The sequence below is a fragment of the Betta splendens genome, chromosome 9 (genome assembly GCF_900634795.4).
Source record: "Betta splendens chromosome 9, fBetSpl5.4, whole genome shotgun sequence".
Taxonomy (NCBI): Eukaryota; Metazoa; Chordata; class Actinopteri; order Anabantiformes; family Osphronemidae; genus Betta; species Betta splendens.
The window spans coordinates 25,911,218-25,934,877 of record NC_040889.2 but is presented as its reverse complement, the minus strand read 5'-3'; the positions used below and the strand labels follow the sequence as shown (position 1 = coordinate 25,934,877).

The 23,660-nt window shown below is 51.6% G+C and overlaps 3 protein-coding genes across 3 annotated transcripts in view; 1 reads left to right on the top strand and 2 right to left on the bottom strand.

The window, feature by feature from the left end:
* LOC114861735 (fibroblast growth factor 10-like) overlaps positions 1–5,144 on the bottom strand; it is a 10,313-nt gene extending 5,169 nt beyond the window's left edge. Inside the window, exons 1-5 of the mRNA XM_055511543.1 lie at positions 5,005–5,144; positions 3,629–4,861; positions 3,257–3,508; positions 2,509–2,559; positions 1–2,216 (exon numbers count right to left, since the gene is read on the bottom strand). The exon at positions 1–2,216 is cut by the window's left edge and continues 242 nt beyond it. Of these exons, the coding sequence (XP_055367518.1) occupies positions 1–209 (209 nt within the window). The 5' untranslated portion in view covers positions 210–2,216; positions 2,509–2,559; positions 3,257–3,508; positions 3,629–4,861; positions 5,005–5,144. The remainder of the gene's footprint in view (positions 2,217–2,508; positions 2,560–3,256; positions 3,509–3,628; positions 4,862–5,004) is intronic.
* On the bottom strand, positions 4,916–18,188 carry adamts12 (ADAM metallopeptidase with thrombospondin type 1 motif, 12). Its single transcript, XM_029161271.3, has 23 exons — positions 16,900–18,188; positions 13,020–13,197; positions 12,734–12,942; positions 12,574–12,657; positions 12,088–12,212; positions 11,861–12,010; positions 11,630–11,773; positions 11,399–11,543; positions 11,231–11,323; positions 10,988–11,133; positions 10,688–10,857; positions 10,114–10,244; positions 9,710–9,830; positions 8,685–8,929; positions 8,463–8,604; positions 8,225–8,351; positions 7,924–8,134; positions 6,816–7,826; positions 6,577–6,729; positions 6,323–6,499; positions 6,099–6,245; positions 5,857–6,010; positions 4,916–5,776 (listed from the first exon to the last, which is right to left on the bottom strand). The coding sequence occupies exons 1-23, from the start codon at positions 17,452–17,454 to the stop codon at positions 5,661–5,663; spliced, it is 4,734 nt and encodes a 1,577-aa protein (XP_029017104.1). The 5' UTR covers positions 17,455–18,188; the 3' UTR covers positions 4,916–5,660.
* Positions 18,189–18,849: 661 nt separating this feature from the next.
* On the top strand, positions 18,850–23,085 carry agpat9l (1-acylglycerol-3-phosphate O-acyltransferase 9, like). The gene is made up of 14 exons (XM_029161277.3): positions 18,850–19,002; positions 19,280–19,475; positions 19,575–19,641; positions 20,553–20,701; positions 20,794–20,939; positions 21,021–21,095; positions 21,191–21,280; positions 21,370–21,463; positions 21,564–21,679; positions 21,921–21,976; positions 22,117–22,202; positions 22,307–22,435; positions 22,522–22,601; positions 22,676–23,085. Exons 2-14 carry the CDS (start codon positions 19,332–19,334, stop codon positions 22,782–22,784), a joined length of 1,341 nt encoding a protein of 446 aa, XP_029017110.1. The 5' UTR covers positions 18,850–19,002; positions 19,280–19,331; the 3' UTR covers positions 22,785–23,085.
* Positions 23,086–23,660: the final 575 nt, after the last annotated feature.

Sequence of the window (23,660 nt, the reverse complement as noted above, 5' to 3'; positions counted from 1 at the left end):
CGCTGATGGCACGCCGCCCCGGGCAGAGAGAGGCAGAGCAGAACCAGGGCCAGCAGGAGCGGCCGGGTCAGAGGGGAGGGCGGCGGCGCCGAGCGGAGCCCGGAGCCGCCCCTGGAGCCGGAACCCGCGCCGATCCCGGCCCCGGAGCAGGACGGGGCAGAGGCGGAGGCGGCGGCAGCCCTACTCCCTCCAGCAGCCCATCTGCTCATGGTAGAGTGCTGTGTGGAGGACTGGAGGCAGCCTCAGAGCCTGGGACATGCTGCTGGGGGCAAGGATAAGTTGGGAGGGCAGGAAGGGGAGCTCTCCGCAGCCTGGGCAAACAGGGGCTGCTGCATCTAAATGATTTTGATTACTGCCTGTTTACATTTCCTTTGTGAGTCTTTTTGATTAAGCTGTGACGGCTCGAGTCGCTGTGTGTCTGCGTTCAGCTCCGCTCTCCTCTCCGCTGTTGAAAAGCTGATAATCAGCTCAAGTCTGTTTTGGAAAATAAATCAGTCTGAATGGACAAAGGTTACATAAATAAAAATACAAAAATTCCAATGTGTTTGTAATCCACAAACCTGTTTTCCACTTTATTGCTCGTTGCTAATTCGTTTTAAATTGTTTGTGAAGTGAGCTGTGATTCTTGGCTGCTCCAGTGTGACCCCTGAATTTCCAGACAGTTGCACAATGCGAGAAAAAAAAAAGCAAAATGTAGAAGTATAATGTTCACTGATGTCCAGGTGTGTTCAGTAAAATCCAAAAAGGTCAAGCAGACAACGTGCCTGTGCAGCAGCTGCCACGCTCCAGATGTGCACCAGGGCTTCTGCAGATCTCACTCCAGAGCAAAAACAGAGAACACGTCTTAGAGCGGAACGCTGGTCAATCCGGGCGCATGTCAGATAATCCATGTGTGTTCTTCTGTTCTCCTCTTGCACTGTCCTCATCTCTGCCCCTCCCTCTCTCTCTCTCCCTCTCTCTCTCTCCCTCTCTCTCGCTCTCTATCCCCAAATGACTCCACCTTTATACAACATTGAGGTAACGGTGTGGGAGGTGTTTCTGTCTCGGGACTGAATTTGAATTGTTTGCCTCCCTCGCTTGCTGTGTGTGTGTGTGTGTGTGTGTGTGTGTGTGTGTGTGTGTGTGTGTGTGTGTGTGTGTGTGTGTGTGTGTGTGTGTGTGTGTGTGTGTGATCTCCTCACCTGAATGGTGATAACTTAAAGCAGTGTTGTGTGTGTGTGTTGTGTGCGGCTGTTAGTTATTTGATCCCTCCCTTTACTCAACTTCCTCTCTCACATATGGGAGCGAGTACTGCTTTGCGTGCGTGCGTGCGTGCGTGCGTGCGTGTGTTACTGGGGGTGGAGGTGGCAGTAGCTGTTGGACAATCTATGGATCTGACTACAAACTGAACTGATGAATGTTCTACAGAATCAGAAACTGGAGGAACCTTCACAGATTTCCACCCAGTTTTCACGTGTGTAAACAATATTCAAAGTGTTTTCCCTTATTCAAATAGAAACAGATAATATAGTCTGTTTCTGTTCAGATTGTGTGATCCTGTTGCTCATAACTGTCCGGATGACATCACCCTCTTAAAATCTCCACCAGATGTGGTGGCATCTATATTTTAATCTAGAGAAAGCAGACGAGCTGATATCATTCATACACTTCACATCGTCGTGTTACTCATTAAGGCGACACGTGTTCGTCCTCCTCTAACGCGTCAGATAAAAATCGCATTCGGTTCCGGTTGCGGGTTCTAGTCCGGCCGCTGCCGTATCACGTCCAGCTCGCTGCGGCCTCTCTCGTTCCCTGGAGGCACTTTATCGCAGCGTCATCTCTGGACGAGGCTCTCCGGTTTCACTCCCAGACCAACGTCCTCTGACTCAGGTGTCTGAGTGGCCGTCAGCCAGCGAGACTCTCCTCACGGAGCACAGGACGGACAATGTCAAAGCAGAGCAGACAACAATGCACCCAACGCACTCCTCTCAGCGACTTCTCCTCATTAAAGCATCATTAAGCAGCAGCAAACACGCAGTGGACTTATTGGCAACACTTCAGAGTAATAAACAAGACTTGCTGCTGGCCGCTCTTATCTGCTCCTCCAGTCTTTAATGTCGGGCTCTGTCCTGTTTCCCGCTTTCCTTCCCTCATGAGTTTTAGTGGCTGCTTTAATGTGTGTGGAGGGTTTACAGCCGAGCGGCAGTGCGGTCCCAGCTCTGGTCCTGGCGTCTTATCTGGGGATACAAACGCACAAATCTTATCAGCGCTTCCTTTGTGCTGACTCTTCCAGCTGTGACAACCTGAACTGGACACAGAGACAGACATGGGAGGAGCAGGTACCACTTTTATTGATTATTCTTTCAGCAGCAGTAGTTATTTTGAACATATTTTCATTATTCAGTTCAAGGGTACAATCCTTTTTACGAATCTCCTAATAATCCAAATGTTTACAATAAGTTCAAATAATCCATGTGTAAAACACCTTGTAAAGTTGGACTTTTCTTTCCCTCTCTACATTTTTCTCACCTCACACAGTTATTTCCTCTGGACAGGGATGCACTGACGACAGATTCTCTCCTTGGAGGGAAGACAACAAATACTTTGTAAACTTAACTGTTCCTGTGTTTTTTCTCTTAAATGCAATATAAGTGAGATTTGTGGCGGGTGTGGAGATGGTTTCATCTCCGTCCCTGGTCCACAGCTTTAGCATTTAGTGTATCTTTATAGATCTATCCCCCAGAATTGCATTTCAAAGTTCAAAACAATAGGCAATAGAGGAGACAAATGCGTGTGATCCCCCCTACAGGCTGAGGCTCTAACCGGCTTTACTTCACTCTGTTCTCAGGAACAAGAACAAAATTACTGCCAAAGCGATGGAACCTCAAATTCCAGAAAGGCAAAAGTGTCTGCAGATCTCATCATATACAGATCTGTATGTGGGTCGTTAATTAATTAGTATTAATTACTCTAATCTGGAGCTCTGTGTTAATGTGCTGCTGAACCTGCTTGACCCTGAGCTTTGTGGCAGCAGGTGGATCCAGTCCCTGCTCTGCGTTCAGCATCACATCAGAACGATGAGCTGTGGAATTTCACCTTCATGTGTCTCTTATTTTGCTCGGCCTCACCGTGAGTCTATTAGCCCCGCCCCTTTAATGCTCCATCATTAGGCAGATGTTTTATGACGAAAGGCTCCTCGCTCCCCGATACTTAAGCTCAAACCCATGTGTGACCTATGAGGGAATCAAACGCACAACTCGCAAACAAGCAAACTCACCTATGGGAACCATGTGTGTGTCTCTGCCTGCGTTCCCTGGGGCCCGCTCTGTGTGTGCTGGGTCAGAGGAGGCCGAGGCTTTAATAAAGGAGCAGGCCTGGCGAAGGGATGCCAGTCGACCTGCCCGGGGACATGCAACCTGATGGGGTCCAGATGAGCCACCAGACTGGACCTCTGCCTCCGAACCCACAGCCAGTCGGTGCACGGTCGCATTCCAGCGCCTTCTCCCTCCGACCTCTCTGGGAGTTGGTGCTGGAATTTGAGGGATAGGAGCTCAGATTAAAGAACATTCTTCTTTAATGGCACTTTAAAGCCTTTTGTGGGCCACAGGAAAATGTGTTACCTCATGCACCAGAGAGACAGACGACTCACCCACTCCTTCTGATGGTCTGAGGTAAATATTTGATGTGTTCCTGGCTGTTGCGCCGGGAGGTGTCTGGTAACCTGCGAGCCGAGGCCGCCGTTTCCTGCCTCACAATGATGCATAGATGTTTGTCATGTTATCTTTCCTGTTCTGAACAGCCTTTTACAACATCTTCCTCTGCTGAGTGTCGGGTTCAGTCAAGCAGTGGAATTTACTTACAGATCAGACGCTGGGTCAGTGGGAGGCAACATGACGAAACGAATCAATTTAAGAACAAACATTTCTTTTTCTTGTTTATTTGTGTTAACACATACCTGCACACGTTATCCGTGAAAACAACTAAATATCTAAAACAACGCACTGAACAGATTCTGAACTAAAGCGTCTCTGCATTTTAAATTTACAGCCCACCTGTCGATCATGTTCAGACCTTAAATGTCCTAGAGGTTTTGGAGGCAACAGCATTTTGCTACTGTTGGGTCTAGAAAATCTATGAATAATAGTTAAGTTATTCTATTATTATTATATAGTTAAAAAAAGTTAACAATCAACATCTGAATCCAAACCACAGTTGCCTGACTGTAAAACAACCGTCCCGTTTTCCACAAGCTGTTAGATTTTCAATTTTATGGTCATTTCTTTCCAGCTACATCTGAGCTGTGCCAGTGACTGATTGAAATTATATTAATCTCATTTGTAATCATTCTTTAATTACTGTAACATTGTGAGTTCAGGAAATAAACAACAATATCGCTCATAAAAAAAATTGAAATTATAAATAATCTTCAACAGATATTAAGAGAAAAATTGGCTCGTGGAAATATTTATACTGGTTCCTTGCTAAGAAAAACAAATCTTGAGTCATGCTGATATTTTCAGGAGCTTCCTGATTTCGACTTTGCTTATTTACGTCTGGCAACTCTTCAAATTAAGCAACACCAGGCCAGATGTTGTTAGGTAACACGGCCCGGCTCCATGCCACAGTGTTGTGTTCCTCCTTCCATTACTGCTGACAAACTCTTGGTCCGCGTCTTGAATGACGGCGGCAGAGTGTGTGCAGCGGCCCGCGTCCGTCCGTGTCAACTTATCTGGCACCGAGGAGCCCGGGAAATCTGGGCCGGCTCAACCCGATCCCTGAAACCGAGACGGCCGCTGTCGATTCTGGCGTTACCAACCGGCAGAATCTGGCACTCTCAGGCGAGAACGACCTTGATGACACGAGAGCTTTCAAACGATAAGACCTAAAGCATAAAATAAATATGGGCTTTGAAATAAATCTAATCATTGCCGCACAATTATAACATTTAAATTTATTTCAGGTCTTAGTCACAGAGAAGCTTTGTCACATTTTTTTTTTTTTTTTAGTTTTAATGTAAATGAAAACCTTAGAAGACGTGATGCAGTGATGATGTACAGCAGCCGTCTTTACAGTGACCTGAGAGGGATGTCCTGCAACACCTCTTCGTCCTTGGTCAAGTTCACACCAGAGGAGCAACACAGGGTCTGCAGCTGACGGAGTTATCGAAGTTGTGGCTTGCACACAATGTAAAATAGGAACATGTACCCAGAATAATGCAAACACACAGCGACAACACACAGAACAAAGCCAAACAGCTTAGTATGAGTAGAAACAGACATTATCTACTAACGATTTGACCCAGACGTTCACAAAAATATTCTATTTTCACAGAAAGAAACTAGAATCTGAGTAGTCGAATGACGAGCACCTCAGCTGTAAAAGCACCAAATAAAAATCCCATTCGTTTCGTGGTGTGTTTTGTTTGGTCTCCGTCAGAAGCGTTAAACAAATATTACATGTCTAAAAACTTCAGCTCCTCTGACGCTTGTAACAGGCTAAAAACAGCAGTGATGCGTCACACGTGCTTTGGTTTGCTCTCTCAAACGTCTCTAAAATGTAAAAACCTAAATACGTAAAAATAAAGCTGTCGATCCAGGTTTGGACGTGTCCGTCTGTGGACGACATGGCTTCGTCCTGGAAACGCATGTCAAGGTCCTGACGCTGGGACGGGTCCGGTTCGACTATGAGCCGCAGGCGACACAACACTGTCGCTGGACGGACCTGAGTGAGCAGCGGCCCAGCAGCCTCAGCTTGTCACAGAAGCGGGAGCTCATGGTGTTCTTCCTACAAACCGGGCCTGAACGACAACGAACACAGCATCAGCCCAACGCCGGGCAGCGAAACGAACCCTCAAAGCGTCCAGAGGCAGACACCAACCTGTGCGGCTCCTGCATTCCTGCACATTGCACTTCCTGCGGGCCTCTGGTTCGGAACCCGTCTCACAGAGGCTCTTTGGCACCGAGGCGGACTCCCGCTCGCTCACGCAGCTCACCTGGCGCCGCTGCTCGCCGCCGCCGCAGCTCGCAGAGCACTGCGGAGGCACAAACGCACACAAGCGCAGCCTTTTCGTTAGCCTCCACAACATCACATGCCTCGGTCGGGCTTCATGTGCGGCTGACCTCCTCCCAGCTGCCCGTCTTCCAGTGAGTGCAGGGCTCCAGGCTGCACAGCTCTGTGCTGTTTGGCCGCAGCCGGGCGCTGCAGCGGTGAGGCTCCGGGCAGTAGACCAGCCGCTCCATGGTGCCTTCACCACAGCGGCCGGAGCACTGGGGAAAAGCAATTAAACAGACGTCCCCCTTCAAATGTCATATGCAAAGATCAGAGTGCAGCGCGAGGCTCGTACCGGGCCCCAGGGCGACGTGGCCCAGGGCACGCAGGGCTTGTGGGGGCAGGTGGAGGAGCTGGGGGGTCTGCTGGACGCAGCCTGGCAGTGGAAAGGTCTGAGGGCCCGTCTACTCTGCGGATCCACGCACTGGACGTCGCGGAACCTCCTTCCTGCGGCCGCGCAGTCGTCCGGGCACTAGAGGAACGCGAGAGTCACCGCATCACAGGGCGAAGGCAGAGGGGGCGCGGCGATTATGGGATGGAGGAGCTCACCTTGCTCCAGCCGCCGCTTCGCCACGCGGCACACGGCTGCACGCGGCACGTGCGCGCCGGCTCCGGCCTCCTGGTGCTGGAGCAGTCCTGGTCCTCCCGGGAGCTGCACGCCACCGCCCGCCACACGGCACCCACGCCGCAGGTGGTCGAGCACTGAGGACGGAGGCGTTTGAAACTCAAACGGGTGACGGATGCAGCCTGAAGCATAAGACCACGAGGATAAACGCCATTAAACGCACCTCGCTCCAGTTTCCCACGACCCAGAACGCGTCCGCGCTGACCGGAGCGCTGGACCCCAGGTTGCTTTGGCCGCTGGCGGCGCTCCTTGCGGGATTTTGGGGGTTTTTGGTGCGACTGCTTCTGGACCGAGGAGCCGGAGGAGCAGAGTCCTTCTTCCTGGGGTTCCCGGCGGCTCGGTTCATCTTGGCGCCTCTGGACGTGGAGCGGGCCGGCGCCGCGGTGCTGGAGCCTTCACGTGCAGACACCGGGAGGCCTGTGTACGCGGGGGTGGTGATGGGAACCACGTGCGTGCGCGGCCGCTGCGGGTCGACGCGTGCTGTGGTTCGGGGACGGGTCGCCCGTGTCCCAGCGTTTGGAGTGGAGTGGGCGGCCGTGGTGGGAGCTGTGGGGGTGGACACAGGAGGGGGACCTGTTTGTGTGGCTGTGGTCAGATCCAGGTCAATAATCCCCTCCTCCTCCTCCGAGGCCCCGTCCTCAACAACATAATCGTATCCTGGAGTGTACGTTACCACATTTGGGGTACTTCCCTCCTCCCCTTCCTCCCCGTCTTCCACCCTTTTCGTCTCTGCATCAGATGCTTTTCTGTCATTTTTATGCAAATTGGATCTTGTAGAAAGAAAATTCCGACTCCCATTATTTCTCACTCTGACACTGAAGTCATCGTCGCTGTGTATGACTGTCATTTTAGGCAATGACAGGGATGTAGTGGCTGGGACTGAAGCCGCTGTGGTCTCTGCCGTGGCTGTTGTGGACCCCACTGTGGGTGCAGCTGTGTTCACCGTGGCCCAGGGGGGCGGGGCCAGGTGCTTGGGGGGGGGGCTCTGAGGGGGGTAGGCGTGGCGTTGCTTCGGGGGGGGCCCGGGTCGCCTGCGTGAGCCTGAACTGGGGCAGCTCTGCAGCGCACACAGCGATCTGGACCGGGGTTTGGTTGAGAGGTCACACGGCTTCCTGGGTGACAGAGCGCACGTGACTGTGCGTGAGCGCACGCCACCTCCACACGTGACCGGGCACTGCCAGAGAAAAAACACATGAAATATTTATTCGGAAAAAAAGCGTCATAAAAGCAAGACTGAAGGAAGGAAAGGAAAAATAGAAGCTAAGCCTGACGTCCTCCCAGCTGCTGACCGCCCAGTCCTGTCCACAGGGTACGTCTCTGTTGCACGGCACCACGGGCTTGGGTTTGAGGAGGTGCTTGCACTCCGCGGGGGGGAGCACGCGTTCCTCCCCCGCCACCGTGCGCACACACAGCACGGTTCGCTTCCTCACCCCGTCCGGACCACAGGTGGCGCTGCACTGCTGCCAGCCGCCCACCCACCACCTGGAGGAAGCGAGAGGGTGCGAGGGGATTAACGGAAGAGCAGGGCGGAACTAGACCCGACCCGGCTGTAAACCTCTACTGGTACTGGACCTCGCAGGGCATTCCATGTTCTTGCACTGCCGACGGGCGTCTTCAGGGCGTCTGCCCGCGTCGCACAGGGACTCCTCCACGACGCCCACGTCCTCCTCAAAGCAGCGCACAGGCTGGTGCTGCTCACCTGAAAAGGCCAAACAGCAGGTTAGAAAGCGGGCCGGGCCGGGTCCGGGGCCGGGTCGTCTCTGAACCCCCGCCACCACCGCTCGCTGACGGGACACGACCTTCTCTGTACCTGCGCCGCAGGTGGTGCTGCAGCCCGTCCACGCCCCGCGTCTCCAGCTGTAAATGGGCCCCGTGACCTCGTTTGCGGAGTCTCTGCTCTTCTTGACGGTGTAGCGATACATTAAACCGGGGTTTTTCTCCTGAAACAGCAACTGGACAACCGCACGCAGGGGACGTGAGTCTAAGACCGTCTGCCTCTGTCCCGTTGCTCACCGAGCGCTGCCTGGCCCACCTGGAGCATGACCGGCTGCTTGGTGGGTCCAGGCGCCGTGAGGTTCTCCATGTTCCCGCTGCGTTCGTAGAGGAAGGTGGTTCCGCCCGCCTTGTACTCCCCGTTCCACTGGATGATGAAGTTGCCGTTGAGGAAATACTCCTCAGACGACGCGCTCTTCAGCGCCAGGAAGTTACCTGCCTCCTCCACTTCCTTCACCAGGATGTCCCGCGCGCCCTTGGGTATCACACCCACGTCCATGTAGCCTGTGGGAGCGGAGAGGGGAGTCAGAGCGCGGCCCACCATGGCTGCTGCCACACTCACACCCAGACAGTCTTCCTCTGATCTTTAATAGAGGGTGGGCCCAGTCCCGGGGAGGTGGCTGGTGTGTGTGTGTGTGTGTGTGTGTGTGTGTGTGTGTGTGTGTGTGTGTGTGTGTGTGTGTGTGTGTGTGTGTGTGTGTGTGTGTGTGTGTGTATATGTGCGTCGTCAGCGTGGGGGGCACTCTGGTTTTTATTGTGTGTGGATAGTGGGCTGGATGGGGGAGGGCGGACGCGGCTACGAGTGGGTCTTTGGGTTTTAATGATGTTTGTGAGAAGGTGTGTGTTTGTGCAAAGGCGGGGGAGGTTCGCCCTCGGTCCGAGTCCTTTGAAGTCGTACACATCTGGCCCGTTTGTCAGGAAAGGATGCGATGCAGGGCGGGAGGGAAGGAAGACGGGGGGGGGGGGGGGGGTCCTCCGTGAATCTGCATTCATGGGGTGTTGACTTTTGCCAATCTGTCATTTTATTTTATGTGCATCTTTACACAGATACACACATATTACACCAGCCGAGTAAAACAGGACAAACATCTGCACAGTGTGGACAAGAAGGTTTCCATGACAACAAAAGAACAACACTCTCGTCATAGTGAAGTGTCCTGAAATGACTTTCTGCCTATTGGGCCAATAAAGCTCCTCAACAATATATTGTCTGTTTTGTGTTACAGCAGGTTCATAGGTTTTCTGACTAGATAATTGTTTTTTTTCCCTTCTAGTTGAACTCACCAAAGCCGTCGCCTTCATCAAAGCGCTTATGCACCGTTTCGCAGCTTGTGCCGTCGCCTAAACAGACTCCACAACGATCCTCCACTGCGTTGGAGTCAATGCCGTAGTCACAGCCGACCTCCTGCAGACCCACACACACACACACGCGCACACGCGCGCACACACACACACGCACACACGCACGCACACACACACACAACACACGCGCGCACACACACACAGACAACACACGCGCGCACACACACACGCAGACAACACACGCGCGCACACACACACACATACACAGACAACACACACACGCAGACACACGCACACGCACACACACATTACGCTCCACGCTGTAACACAGGGCTGCACTCGCGCTTCCCCACGGCCTCGGCTCGTCTCTTACCCAGCCACACTACCTTGCACACTCCGTTGATGCAGATGTTCGTGGAGCTGTTCAGGAAACACGGCGTTCCGTCTGTAACAGCGTCGAGCATCTTCTCCGAGAAATTCTCACCGACTGGTCGACAATGCAGCTCACAGGGATTTACTGTGGACAGTTGTGGAATTAGGAGAAAAAATATGTCTAATTATGTATTATATTAAAACATTGTAATTAAATGTGTCTCAGGATCTACTTCTACTTTATTTCTTCCTTTCCTTCACGCAATTACATAACAAATGATCCAACTAGCAAATATTTTTTTGTGTCCTGTGTGCTTTTTTTTATTAGCAGAACAAGTCGTACTTGTACTGAAATGTTCCCATCAGCATACAGTACACTGGCTGCCTGCCTGGTCTCAGTAGTGCCAATGCTGCCCCCTGCTGGGTGGCACTTTTAATTGCACTTATTGATCTTTTGGACAGAACCACAATAGTATCTGTGTGTGTGTGTGTGTGTGTGTGTGTGTGTGTGTGTGTGTGTGTGTGTGTGTGTGTGTGTGTGTGTGTGTGTGTGTCTCTCGCTGTGCATCTTAGGACTTGGCCACTTACATGGGTTGGAAACTGGAATCCACTGATAGAGCTCGTTGTGATAGGGCACGGTGTCAAACTCCGTGCACAGCATCTCTCTAAAGCTGGGTTTACTCTTCTCGCAGGGCTTCGTGTTGCACGTTCGATAACGTTTCCTTTCTCCAGTGCAGTACTTGCCACCAAACTCCGGCCTGTGGAGAACAGTAAATACGCTTCAGATTAGCCAGCTGAATCATCTGATGATGGAAGGGGAAGATCCAATAACGTTTATAATAAAGTGGATTTCAGGTGCTGTGAGGCAGATCGAGAGTCAGTTCTTACTTTGGGTCGTCACATTCCCTCTCTGCCGACTGAACTCCCATTCCACAGGTCCTGGAGCAGTGAGACCAGGTGGCCCAGTGCCCCCAGCCTCCGTTCACCGTCTCTGGGAGTTTACCCACAATCACGCACTCTCCTGAAATGCACCACTGCGGGAAAAAATGCTGGTAAGAGCACTGAAATAACACGCTTGTGCTCGAGGCGTGAGCTTTTCAGGGAAATGAACATGCAGCAGGCACCGCGTACCTTCTCTGGTCCACACCGGGTGCCATCAATAGGCGAGTCCAGTTTGGAGCGACAGGAGCCGTTCACTGAGCACCACAGAATCTGGCAAACGTTCTGAAAAAAAACGTCCCAAAACCATGAGAAAAGACAATATATTGCATTGAGGACTGTCATGGATACAGTACTCACGTCGATCTCAGGGCAGAACGTGGCATTTGGGCCGTACTGGAGCTGGCACTGGTGGTGGGTGGTGTAGCGGACGCCGAGGCGAGCAAGCGGAGTGCTCAGGTCCCTTTTGGACGGCCGGTCGTCCAGACAGAAGCCCCAGCCTCGACTAGGGGCAAAGCAGAGCTTCACAGCTACTTGTGTCACGCGGCTCCTCCTACCGGACCCTCTGAACCCTCACTGACTGAGCCTTACTCGAGGAAGCGCGTGATGTAGTCCTTGGAGCAGGCCGACCACGTCAGAGGCGAGCTGTCGTACATCAGCTGCCTGGACATGATGAACGGGTGCCTCCCCTCTGTCTCACAGTCGTTGCCCTGGCCGTCGTGATGGATCCCGAAGCTGCACATGAGCGCGATGATGACTCACAACCTTCAACCCCTTCGAGGGGTGATGAAGATGAAGGGCTGCCAGCATCATGGTACAAACCTGTGGCCCATCTCGTGGGCGATGGTGAAGGCGACGGGAAGTCCCGAGTCCTCGTTGATGTTGCAGCTGCGATGGGGCTGACACATGCCAGACAGATGGGACAGACCCAGAGTCTCACAGGGCTGGTTCATCCCAGCACAGATGTCCTTCCTGAGGGCGGGGGGCACAGCGCAGCGGGTGTCTTATGGCATCTATCATACATAGACGAGCGCGTGCGTGTGATCTACCTGGTGACCAGCACGGCGAGGTCGTGATGGGCCGGGTGCGTGTCGCTTTGTGGGTTGAGGTTTTTCTGCCAGGCACAGAAACTGGCCAACGTGGTGTCTGCGTGGTGAACGATCTTCAGCCCTTTCTGCAACCAAAGCACGGCATCGCTTCAACCACTTCGCACCAGCAGCTACCAGTTTCACCTGCAGTCATTTTATTGGTTGACCAGAAAAAGCCCGGATAATGCACATTTGTCACTGTTGTTTTAAAAGTTATCAATTACAGATTTATTCTTCGAGACTGAAGCCAAGAAAAATGTTAAACAAAGCGCTTAAGGATTTGGCTTAGACTTGTTCTTGAATGTGTTTGTCACACTTAGAGCATTAAAGCCTTGAGCTGCTTATTTAAACTGCAGATCTGGGGGCGTTTGGCTCCGGCTGGAGACGCAACGCCCACTTTTTGTCCCGGCACCTTCTGCATCATGAGCCGGAACCACTGCGCGTTACCTCTTCTCCCTGCAGCAAAATCAGGCGCACCAGAATGACGTGGACGGCGTTGCCGATACTGGCATCATGGAAGATCCCCGCCACCTGTGAACATGAGCACCATCGCTACTGTATCTGGTCTCACAACCTGAGAGGACACACACAGAGTCCAGCCACTCACCATGTTCATGATGGTGAAGATGTAGGCCTCCACGTTATCACTGCCATGGTACTCAATGAGTTTGGAGTCAGCCACCACCAGGGTCTCCACCCAGCGCTCCCTGCTGACGGAGCGCTGGGAGCGGGTCTCAGCCTGACCCTCCCCCCTTGGCTGCTCCCTCTCCCATTCCTCCCTCTCCCTCTCCACCAGGTCAGAGTCCCTTGGAGCATCTGAAGTGTGGATAACAGACATCACTGCACAGTGCGGCCTCATCCCGGCTTGACGTGAGCGCAAGCAGGGAAAGTACCTTGAACTCCGCAGGGTCCCGGGGAGCCTTTGGACGCCGAGCTGCGTTTTTTCCTCCTAGTTGCTGTGGCGTCTCCTGGGTAGACAGCGTGAGGCTCGGGAGCCCCTGCAGGATGGTCCGGAGACTTAGGAGCAGGTTCAATAAAATAATGCCCCTCTGGTAGAGAAAAGAAGCCTCTCTGAGGAAAAAGGAGAAAGGACACAGACACTTACCGTACATCTGAAAAGTCACATTGTTTCAGTCACAAGCAAAGTGTTGTAATCGGCTTCAAACTACAATTAAAAGTAAAACGATTGTTTTCTTATCCCCAAATCTTACTTAATGCAGCTTAAGTCATTTTTGTAATGTCGCACATTCTTAGAAAGGCCCTGCACAGTTACTGTAGAGCACACTGTTCTACTGCTTCAAAATAAGAGCAAAATAGCAATAACAACTTTTATCTTCCCAGACTCACAAAACACACGTTCCCTCGGCTCCCTGAAAACATCCATGTTCAGTAATTTGCAGGGAATTAAAATCCATCGTCAGCCAACAGATCTGAAGGTGACGCGTTCTGTTCCCTGAGGCGCATTCTGTCTGCTGCAGCAACTATGTCCTGCGTGTTCTCACTGGTGCAGACCATAACTTCAGCTTTCTGGGCTGAACATGTGCACAGACTACACACCGATAAACCCACATAAACACAACGGTGGATTCCGTCAAACCGATCCCTTCTGGTGAAACGTTCCACCTACCGCTCGCTGTGTTTGTTTGGGTTCCGAGTCAAGCTGGGCCCAAACAAGCCCAGACCGCTCTGAAGCCCCCCCTCGCTAAACCACCTTGCACAGGACAGCTGTGGGTTCAGGGTTTCAGCGCTATAAGTGGAACCGAGCAAAGAGTCCGCTTTTCACTTTTCATTAAGTAAATGCACATGAAGCTAAACTGTTTATGCACACGGCTTGAACACATCCTGCTATCAAGCATTTGGAAACGAGACCCATGTGAAGAACTGTTTGGGTCTGGGTGTTGCATCTTTTTCTTGGATTTCTGCTCAGTCTCTGCGGAGTCAGAGACACATGGGATGGATTAGGCTAAGCAGTGTTTGGCCGGTGGTGCCGACCCAGCTGTTTACTGCAGTTACACTCACTGTTACGGTCCTGTCATGTCAGCTAAACACCTTTCACATGCTTCTCGGGGTTTCTTCAACTGCATTCAGCAGTCTGCAGAATTATGGCGTGAGATCACATCTCTACATGTGGGGAGTTCAGGAGGTGCACATCTGGATCCACGGTTCACTTTGAAAAGACTATGACTCCACCTGCGACTGTGTTCAGGTTTGTTTATTCCCCCAAGAACGGAACAAAAAGAAGTGCTGAACTAAAGTCCTCTGTTTGAGGTTTGGTCGGCTTTGTTCCAACTCAGATTAAATAATATGCAGCGCTGGCTCAGCGTGGCCTTCAGAGGTCCCTGAACCGCTGTGGACTCATCAACAAAGCATGCAGGCTGATATGTCTGCAGTCAGCTGGGGAAGCTCCCCACAGGCTCTGTGCAAATTAACCCTGAAGGCTCCTAACTCATCTGAAAACAGCTTAATGTCACTAGATCACACATCACTATCCATCACTACTGTGCTGTATTATATGAAAATATGTGAAAGACAACAGGGCAAAGATTTAGGTGTGTTCTGAAACTCTCCTATCGTGTGTCCTATCGCGTCCCGAGTAGAAAAGCAGGTGATGAAGTGCCGATGGGGAAGGAATGGGAGGAAGGAATGCTGGAGCGAGAGGCCCATGGCAGCGCTGGGACCACACGGCCCTTCTGGGCCGCTGTGCACGGCTCTGCTGGGACACGGTGGTTACGCTGCTACGCGTGATCCCTAAATTACTGCACACAGATCCTGAGTGTTGTCTGCGCTCAAGGACCAAACACAACTTGAAGGGATGCCAAGCGACAAAACGGCCTCACACTCAAGCTCACTTTGCGCCTTCGCAGCCTTTTCTCTTCTTCCGCCTCCGGTTCTGCTCCTCGCTTCCCTCCCGCGACCCAGAGGAAGCGTGTTTGGGTGTGAGGTGCCGGGGCCGGGGGAGGTTACCATAACACAGGTCTCCGTTCTGAATTCACCAGCCATGTGGAACTGCTTTACTCCCGTTTCCTGCTTCTGGGGCTTTGCCGTTCTGTCCAACTGGGTCTGGAATAAAGTCTGCGCCGTTACGCAGCCCGTGGCCTCAGCAGCGATTAGTGGGACACGAGGACGGGTGGGGGCGGACCTCGCTCATTACTGCAGGATGATTAATCGCGGCGTTTTCCTACCAAACAAACTCGCATTTAGCGTAAAACAACAGCTTCCATAATTACAGCAGAGACTTCATTACAGTAATTTCAGCTGCCAAGATAATCCTGCCTTGAGCGTGTTTCTTCCTCTGAGGTTAGACGCATTACCTTTTTGCATTAGCATATTGCTAAGACGCGTGTATTTAAGCGAGCGAAATACCAGAATAATAGCAGCAAACTTGCATCTTCATGTTTTGTGTTGTGCCTTGGGGATTTCCAGACAGAAAGGTCAGAGGAGGTCAGCGCCCTCCAGGTCCTTTCCACACAGTTTCATTGCTTCCAGCTTCATCCACCATAATATTATTAGTTATCATTCTTGAGTTTTGCATAGTTGGTAGTGATTTTATAGATTTACACGTCCTCCAGACTTTCTCAGCCCTCAATAATTCACTCTCTGCTGCTCCAACAAATACCCATTGTGTTTTCATATTTCGCCCATCTCTCCAACAGCAGCTGGCAGAGGTTCCCTCAAACATCTGTCCGCTGAGTCTTGCTGTTTCGTGGCCTCTCTGTGGTTTAGGCTGCTATAAACCTTCCACCACAGAACAGAAAATCACTTTAATAGATCACAGTGGCTTTCCCCTGTAGGTTGTGGAGAAGGAACAAAGTGGGTCAAGTACAATCCAGATGTGCTCGGTCGCAGATCGAGTGTAATTCAGCCCGACATGAAGAACTTTCTGATTCAGAACCGCTCCAGAGCCGTAAAGTGGGTCAGGCGTGAGTTGCAGCGCAGCAGGCCTGGCTCTCACGGGTCTAGTTTTAAGTTAGATGTAACAAATGTACTGCGTTTACGCGATGCGGCAGGAAGAGGCAGCGCGACCCACACAGACGCAACAGCAGGCGAGAGGCAGGAGCAGCATTCCTGCTGTGACACAGTCGAACGGCAACATCCCAACGGCCGCCTTGGCTCAAAGGCACACAGCCCACGGACCTCGAGACCTGCCTCACAGTGTCTGAAGCCAACAAATCGAATAGAAAAACTATAAGTGGATGAAGAAATGTTCTAACAGTGCATTTATCAGAAAGGCTCATATCTGCTTTTATAAATAACGTCCTTCATTCGCTACATTGCTCTCTTATCACCCTGCGGTCCAGCTCTTTTGTTGTTGAGCTCTAGGAATGGTTTTAAAAAATAGGTCAAAGTCTCTGAACAGAAAATATGAGCACATTTCACGTCCATCCATCTGTCAGATCTTATTGGTCCAGTCTATAAAGATGGGCCAAAATCTAGCATAGAACAAAGAACCACCGCACACCCAAGAATGGAGGGGGGGGGGGGGTCTGAAGGAAGAGTCAGAGACATGAATGAATGAAAGGGAGATGAAAATGGCAGAGATGGAGTCGGGCTTGGCTAAAAAGCAGCCGTCGTCAGCAGGTTTGTCTGTCTGCAAACAGAGTCAGGAAGCCTTTGAAGGGCACCAACAGACGGAGCTCTGTGAGACGACGGACCGAACCTCACTCATGGAAACCTCCCGCTAAAGGCGAGCCGAGCTGCTCAGGGGGAACTGGACGTGGTCCGGGCCTTAAGTTCACCTTTTGGCCCGTTATGTCAGACAGCGCGCTTTCTTACCAGCCCGTGGCACGTGCTGATGGCAGCCGTTCCCCGCGCGTGAGACGTGCGCACGGTCCCGAGGAGGTGGCAGGAGTTCCCGTCAGGGGGACGACGCTCCGTCCGGATGCCGCCGCCGCCGCCGTTCCGCCGCTCCAGGACGTAGCCGCTCGACAGCAGGTGGCTGTTTGCGGTCAGATTGAACGTCAGAGCTCGGCCCTTGTAGTCGACCCTGTAGTAAACCCGTTCCTCGCGCGGCCGCAGCTCACGCCGGACTCGTCCTCCCCTGAAGTGGTGAGACAGCGAGTGGGAGAGGAACTCTCCATCCGCGTCGGTCCTCACCGGGTGGACAATGGACGCGTCCGATCGGGGCGCCTGACCTGCAGAACACAACGGCACACAGCGGTCAACACGCGCAAACTCCGTGCGCGAACCCGCGTCTCCCGCCGCACCGCGCTGACCTGGCTCCGCCAAGAGGGAGCGGAGTCCGCCGGAGCCGCGGAGCTGCGCGAGGCCGGCGGCCAAAGTCACTGCATGCAGCAGCAGAAGAAGCGGCCAATCCTGCGAGCATCGCATATTTCATGCAACCGAGCTCCACGCGCTGGCAACGAGTCGTGGGCACCGCGGCTCCCGTGGCGTTCGACGCAGAGCTCCGCTGGGTCATGACACGAGCAGAGGCGGAGAATCTCCCCTCGCGACGGGAGAACGTGCGGCGTGGAGGAAGCCGGCGAGCCGGAGCAGGGGGTGAGGAGGGAGAGGGAGAGGGAGAAGGCTGCGGCTCCGCGGAGCAGCCGAGGGGAGGAGTGTCGCTCCTGCCTGGCTTCCAGCGCCAGCGGCTGCTTTCCTCCCCTGCGGGAGCCGAGGGGGAGCGGATCCTCTGCGGGAGAGGACGCCTCACTGACTTGAGCGAACCAAACCCGTCCTGTGTCGGGACTTGCGCACCGGCGCCACATGTTGAATGCGAGACACTTTGCTGGCGCTCCAGGTGACGCTCGAGCAAAGAGAAGTGCGGCGTTTGCGCGCTTTGCGCACGCAGATACCCGCAGCAGGTTTGCATCGTGTGCAAGGGGTTAAGATGCATAATTGAGCATTTGCGATTGTAGGATTAAGATTACAGGATTGGAATCTTGTGATCTGCTGCTTCGTCCAGGAGCAAAAAAAAAATCCACAATGAAAATCTAACTAATAATTAACTGCAAGACAATAGTGGACGCGTGTAATGAACCGTCCTCTGGCCTCAGACGTGAGCTTTAATTCAGTGCTTCTGCCGCAGCCTGTTCTACTTCCACACATACTGAAACATGAGGCTTTGCTTTGTGTCTGGTCTCCACCATGAAGGCAAACAGGAAAAGAAAAGACCACCTCACCGGTTCTGGTGTTTGTGGAGCCCCGTGGACCTTCATTCTTTCCAGAGAACATTTAAACTCCCTGTGAAGCGTGACACACTGAGGCTCTGGGTGAAAGGCCAGTCTGCGCCGTGTCCTACAGGCCGTAACCCCCCTGGGTCCGTTCTGCTGCTTCACTTGTCTAATCTTTATCCCTGGAGCAGATTTATGTGCAAATGGCTGCTGACACATGACACATTCCTTCCTGCATTGTCTCAGTCTGTGGGAGACGCCGGGGCAGACGAGGCGGTGAACTCATTAAACCGTGGGGTCCGGTGGCACCTCGGTGTCTGTCGTCTGCCCCCATGTTTTACAGCTCGGCTGAGGCCGTTTGATGAGAAGCTGCCTAAAAGCAGGCAAACTGACGGCACACCTGAACGTATGGATTGACTGAATCTCAGTCATCCGTGTCCTCCCCCTCTCCAGCAGGAGCCACAATAATAAGCCTAACGGGCTAAAGGGGGGGGGGCAGTAAGTGACAAAAGCAGTCGGTTCTTTGACTGAGGTTTCAAGATAATAAAACTTATTGGAGCTCGAACCACGTCACTACATCAAGCGGTTTCTCCGCCAGCGCTACGGACATTGTCCACGTGTCCCTGTTCCGTTCGCGGCCCGCGGGGGGCGCTGTCGCGTGACCCTCCGTGAACTTTGTTCCAGTGGTGAATGGGCGTGTTCGCCCCGCGCGCAGCTCTTTGGAGCGGCTCCTCCGCGGCGCAGCGCGTGGACTGAGGTCTGGCAGGTAAGACGAGGCGCTGTGGCTTCAGAACGGAAAAGCGGAAGCCGTTTTTAGCTTTTGGAACCGCGGAGTGCTGCGTTCAAATCCGGTTGTTCAGGGACGCTTCCTGTTTCTCCTTCTGTCTATGTCACTGATAGTGTCACCGTACCTGTGAAATGTGCTGCGACCGGTTGAGACACCTCCTGGCTGCACTGAGCGCAGGGCTGTTTACTCTGCTGTTGTGAGGGTGTGTTCCAGTGTGTTCGTGTCAGTGGAAGCTCACGGCTGCTTCTGTGCACAGGTGTGCACCAGGTCTGAGCCGCGGGCTGCTCAACTCAGGGAACGCGCTGGAGATGGAGGAGTTCTGGGCCGGGGCCCTGTGGGCGCTGAGGATCTGGCTCTACCTCATCGTCGGCCTCATCATGATCCCGGCCATGTTCGGCTTTTCTCTGGGCATCTCCGAGACCTACATGAGGGTCCTGATGAAAACCCTGGAGGTTCTGTACAGTGTTTGCTGGGTTAAACGTGTTGGGATATGCAAATAGTTACACATGGGCAAACAGTCATCAGTGTTTCCTGTCTGTGTGTTTGTACAGTGGGCCACTCTGAAAATACAGAAGGCAAACACAGAGGAGAAAACACTAAAGCCCTCGGCTTCTAATGGTGAGTGATATAGATATACATAGATATAGACACGATAGATAGATCCTTTCTTGTGAAAGACATGACTTTGGTGACAGACTGCTGTGCTGCAACACTGGATTTCACAAGATTCCATGTTACAAGTTACAAGTCTAGGCAGGCGCGTTGCAACAACGTTGCCAAGTTTCTCAGGCGTAACTGATTTACGTAATTGATAATCGTGCTCCCACTGTCACCGCCATGCGACAAAGCGGGTCTGAACCGGGCAGTCTCTCTCTCTCTCTCTCTCTCTCTCTCTCTCTCACCAGCACCTCGACCCACTTACAGTAAGTGACTTTTATGAGGGGCACAAGGTGGAGGTTGCTTCAGGAGCAGGGTCTATATCACAAGGTGCAGTTGCTCAAGGCTTTATCAGGCACTGATCTGCACATGGTGGTGTCCTCTGATGCGGCAGGGAAGGAATAAAGCAGTGCACTGTGCAAAGTCTGACTGTGGCAGCAACATGTACAAAACCCGACAGAAGAAGAAGAAGGACGAGTTCTTCAAGCAGAGACAATGTTTGTGACTGAACAAACTGTGACTGAATGAATATCGAATTTACACTTTGTTACTACAGATTCTGGACTTTGCCTTCTTACTCATCAGCCTATCATCAGCTGATAGGCGGAGGCTGATAGCTCCCACACTGAGCGGCCTTTATGACCGACAGCTGGGCACTGGTCCTATTATTGTGTCTCAGATCAGCAGGCAAAGTTCTGTGTTGTAGTTGTTCTTGACACATTCGAGGTCCTGTCTTTTAAAAACTGGTTCACATAAAAGTCAACTTTCTTATTTATATTATTCTTGCACATTATAAAATCTGAACACATTTGTGAAGGAACTGACCATAAACTTCAACGCAATCTAAGACACTGAGTCTGACTGTGTTTCAGGTGTCATCCAGAGGGAATATGGCTCCATGGAGAAAGAGCTGGGTGAACTTAGACGCAGTCGGCCCAAACCCCCGGTGGGCGGAGACTTCACACTGAGCGACTGTTTCTACTTCACCAGGAAGGGAATTGAGAGCATCGTAGAAGATGAGGTCCATTTTTACTTGAATAACAAGAACGCATTTACTGTAATGTAACCAGTAGTAGCAGCTGTGTTATGATTGGGATTTAATTCTGCTCTCAGGTGACCCAGAGGTTCACTTCAGAGGAGCTGGTGTCCTGGAACTTACTGACTCGCACCAACAATGATTTCCAGTACATCAGTCTGAGGCTGACGCTGGTCTATGGGCTGGGCATCTTTGTGCGATACTGCATCCTGGCGCCCCTCAGGTACACAAAAACACAGTGATTGTAATACTTCTTCTTTTTAGCCAAGACTGAAGGAGACTGAAGGTGTGAGTGTCTCCCCAGAATAACACTGGCCTGCATTGGCTTGACCTGGTTGGTGATCGGAACGTCTGCTGTTGGACTGCTTCCGAACTCGAGGTGATAAAATATAAATAGCCATTTTGTGTATGTTAAAAGTCCTTTTCTGTGCTACAAATAGCTCACTTGTATTTTTGCCATGTGTCTTTTTTTAGGGTGAAGTCTTGGCTCAGTGAATGGGTCCATGTCATGTGCTACAGGATCTGTGCTCGAGGCCTCTCTGCCGCCATTCGTTATCACAACAGGTTTGTCCTGTACTGTCTACTCAGGGATGAACATCAGAGATGATTCTGTTCACCCAGTGTGACTCTATGTCTTTACTTTACAACCACAGGGAAAACAAACCTAAAAAAGGCGGGATCTGTGTCGCCAATCACACTTCACCTATTGACATTGTGATTCTCTGCAACGATGGGTGCTATGCTATGGTACAGAGGCAGCTCCTCATTAAATATGATATATTGTACTGTTTTGACCTTTCATGCCAAATAAAGTGTCTTAATGTATCTGTCGACACGTGTTTTGCAGGTGGGTCAGGTTCACGGAGGCTTGATGGGAGTTGTTCAGAGAGCCATGGTGAGGTCCTGTCCACACGTGTGGTTCGAGAGGTCGGAGATGAAAGATCGCCACCTAGTGACCAACAGGTCAGACTTCCACTAACTCCTGCAGATCCCTTTAGACTGTGTTTTCGCTGTGGCTGCTCTGGGAAGGGCAGAGGTTGGCATTTTCCTGGCACCAGTGTCCTCTGGAGTCTTATTATCCAAACATGAACAGATATGTCCTGGAAACCTGCTACCGACCAGTGACTCACAGTTTGGATTCCAGCGTCTCATAACTTGACCTAAATGTGAATATCATCCATTTGCCTCTTTGTGTCGCCTCCAGGCTGAAGGATCATGTGAGTGACAAGACAAAGCTTCCCATCCTGATATTTCCAGAGGGTAAGTGTGAGCCACTTCATCCCAACGAGCTTGATGTTTGTTCTTGTACAGTGAGTTCTGTCATTTTGTCTCGCTGCCAGTCTGAGCAGCGCTTGCTGAACTCACACAGCTCTTTGTCCCGTTGGGTCTGTTCTCTGCAGGAACCTGCATCAACAACACATCAGTCATGATGTTCAAAAAGGGAAGCTTTGAAATAGGTGGAACCATATACCCAGTAGCCATGAAGGTACTTTCTTTTTACCGTTTCATGTTTGACCCTTCAAAATCCACAGACTTTTAATTACAGTTATGGATTAGACGTGTCTGTATTTCCAAACGGTTCTCTCCTAGTATGACCCAAAGTTCGGAGACGCTTTCTGGAACAGCTCCAAGCACAGCATGGTCAGCTACCTGCTGAGGATGATGACCAGCTGGGCCATCGTCTGCAACGTCTGGTACCTGCCAGCCATGCACCAGCAGGTACGCGTGACATAAACACAGTGTGTAACGCTCACAGAGACACACGGCCTGGTAGACTGAGGACTCTTTTCACTCACGCGTGGCAGGAGGGAGAAGACGCCGTCCAGTTCGCCAACAGAGTGAAGTCGGCCATCGCTCATCAGGGAGGACTGGTGGATCTGCAGTGGTAAGATTCAAGCTTGAATGATTGACAAATGGCTGAATGATCAGGAACACGCTCACACTGGGTTGTCTCTGCAGGGACGGAGGCCTGAAGAGAGCAAAGGTGAAGAATACGTTTAAAGAGTGGGAGCAGAAGAAGTACAGCAGCATGGTGGTGGGAGACGACAGCAGCAGCAACAGCGACTGAGACGATGGAGCAGAATGCACTGTAGACTGGAAACAGGCCTCCTCCACCCGTCACGTCCTCCTGAGCTGGAGTCACGGAGGAAACTGGGCTGCACCGTAAACGAGCACTGAACACTGGCACAGCGAGGAGGAGGAGGGCAGTGCAATATTGAGTTTCACAGAGTGTGATCGAGGTAAAACTTAGATGATGTTAGAATGTTAATGCTGTGAAATGCACTGAATGAAACGTGTGAGTCACTGTTTAAATGAATCTCATTCTTTGTTTTTCTAAATAAATGTTAGTTTGCTAATTTAAAAACAAACCTGGGGCTTATGTAGTTAAATATGTTTTAAACATTTACAAAGAGAAACATGCTATTTAGAATTTACTACATATCATATCAACAAATATGGCATCAAATAAGATTATTTATTGTTTGAACATGGGTTTTATGCTGTCGTGTTTTTGGTAACATTGACCAAAGTGTGCTCAAAGAAAATGTTTTGACACTTAACGAACACGTGAACAATGTTGCGTGTGAAGGACGTTTAATCAGCTCATTTATTGTGAGACGCGTCAGAGGACAACACACAGACGAGACGTTTTGTGGGATCTGTCTTCACTGGCTGCTTTCCCTGAAGTTTGACTCCCTCTGCTTTCTGTGTTCTGCGTCAGCGCCTCCTTGTTCCCTTTAAACAGAGTAAGTGAGAATGGACCTCGGGTCAGCGCTGACACACTTGTGGTGTTGCTGTCATCAGACTGTCGTTACCTCACCATAGTTTTCATAAATCCTCTGATCTGTGTCGTCGTACGTCCCCTGTGTAGAAACAAGCACTACTGCAAATCACATGCACACACAACACTGTCTGAGTGGTAACGTTTCTTACCTGCAACGAG

Coding starts and splice junctions, on each gene's coding strand:
- adamts12 (XM_029161271.3), bottom strand. CDS start 17,454: ATGCGATGCTCGCAGGATTGGCCGCTTCTTCTGCTGCTGCATGCAGTG. Junction 8,135..8,224: donor AACATGGAATGCCCTGCGAG/GTCCAGTACCAG, acceptor CGCTTCCTCCAG/GTGGTGGGTGGGCGGCTGGC. Junction 5,777..5,856: donor GGAATGCAGGAGCCGCACAG/GTTGGTGTCTGC, acceptor GTTGTCGTTCAG/GCCCGGTTTGTAGGAAGAAC.
- agpat9l (XM_029161277.3), top strand. CDS start 19,332: ATGGAGGAGTTCTGGGCCGGGGCCCTGTGGGCGCTGAGGATCTGGCTC. Junction 19,642..20,552: donor AAAGCCCTCGGCTTCTAATG/GTGAGTGATATA, acceptor ACTGTGTTTCAG/GTGTCATCCAGAGGGAATAT. Junction 21,680..21,920: donor CGCCACCTAGTGACCAACAG/GTCAGACTTCCA, acceptor TGTCGCCTCCAG/GCTGAAGGATCATGTGAGTG.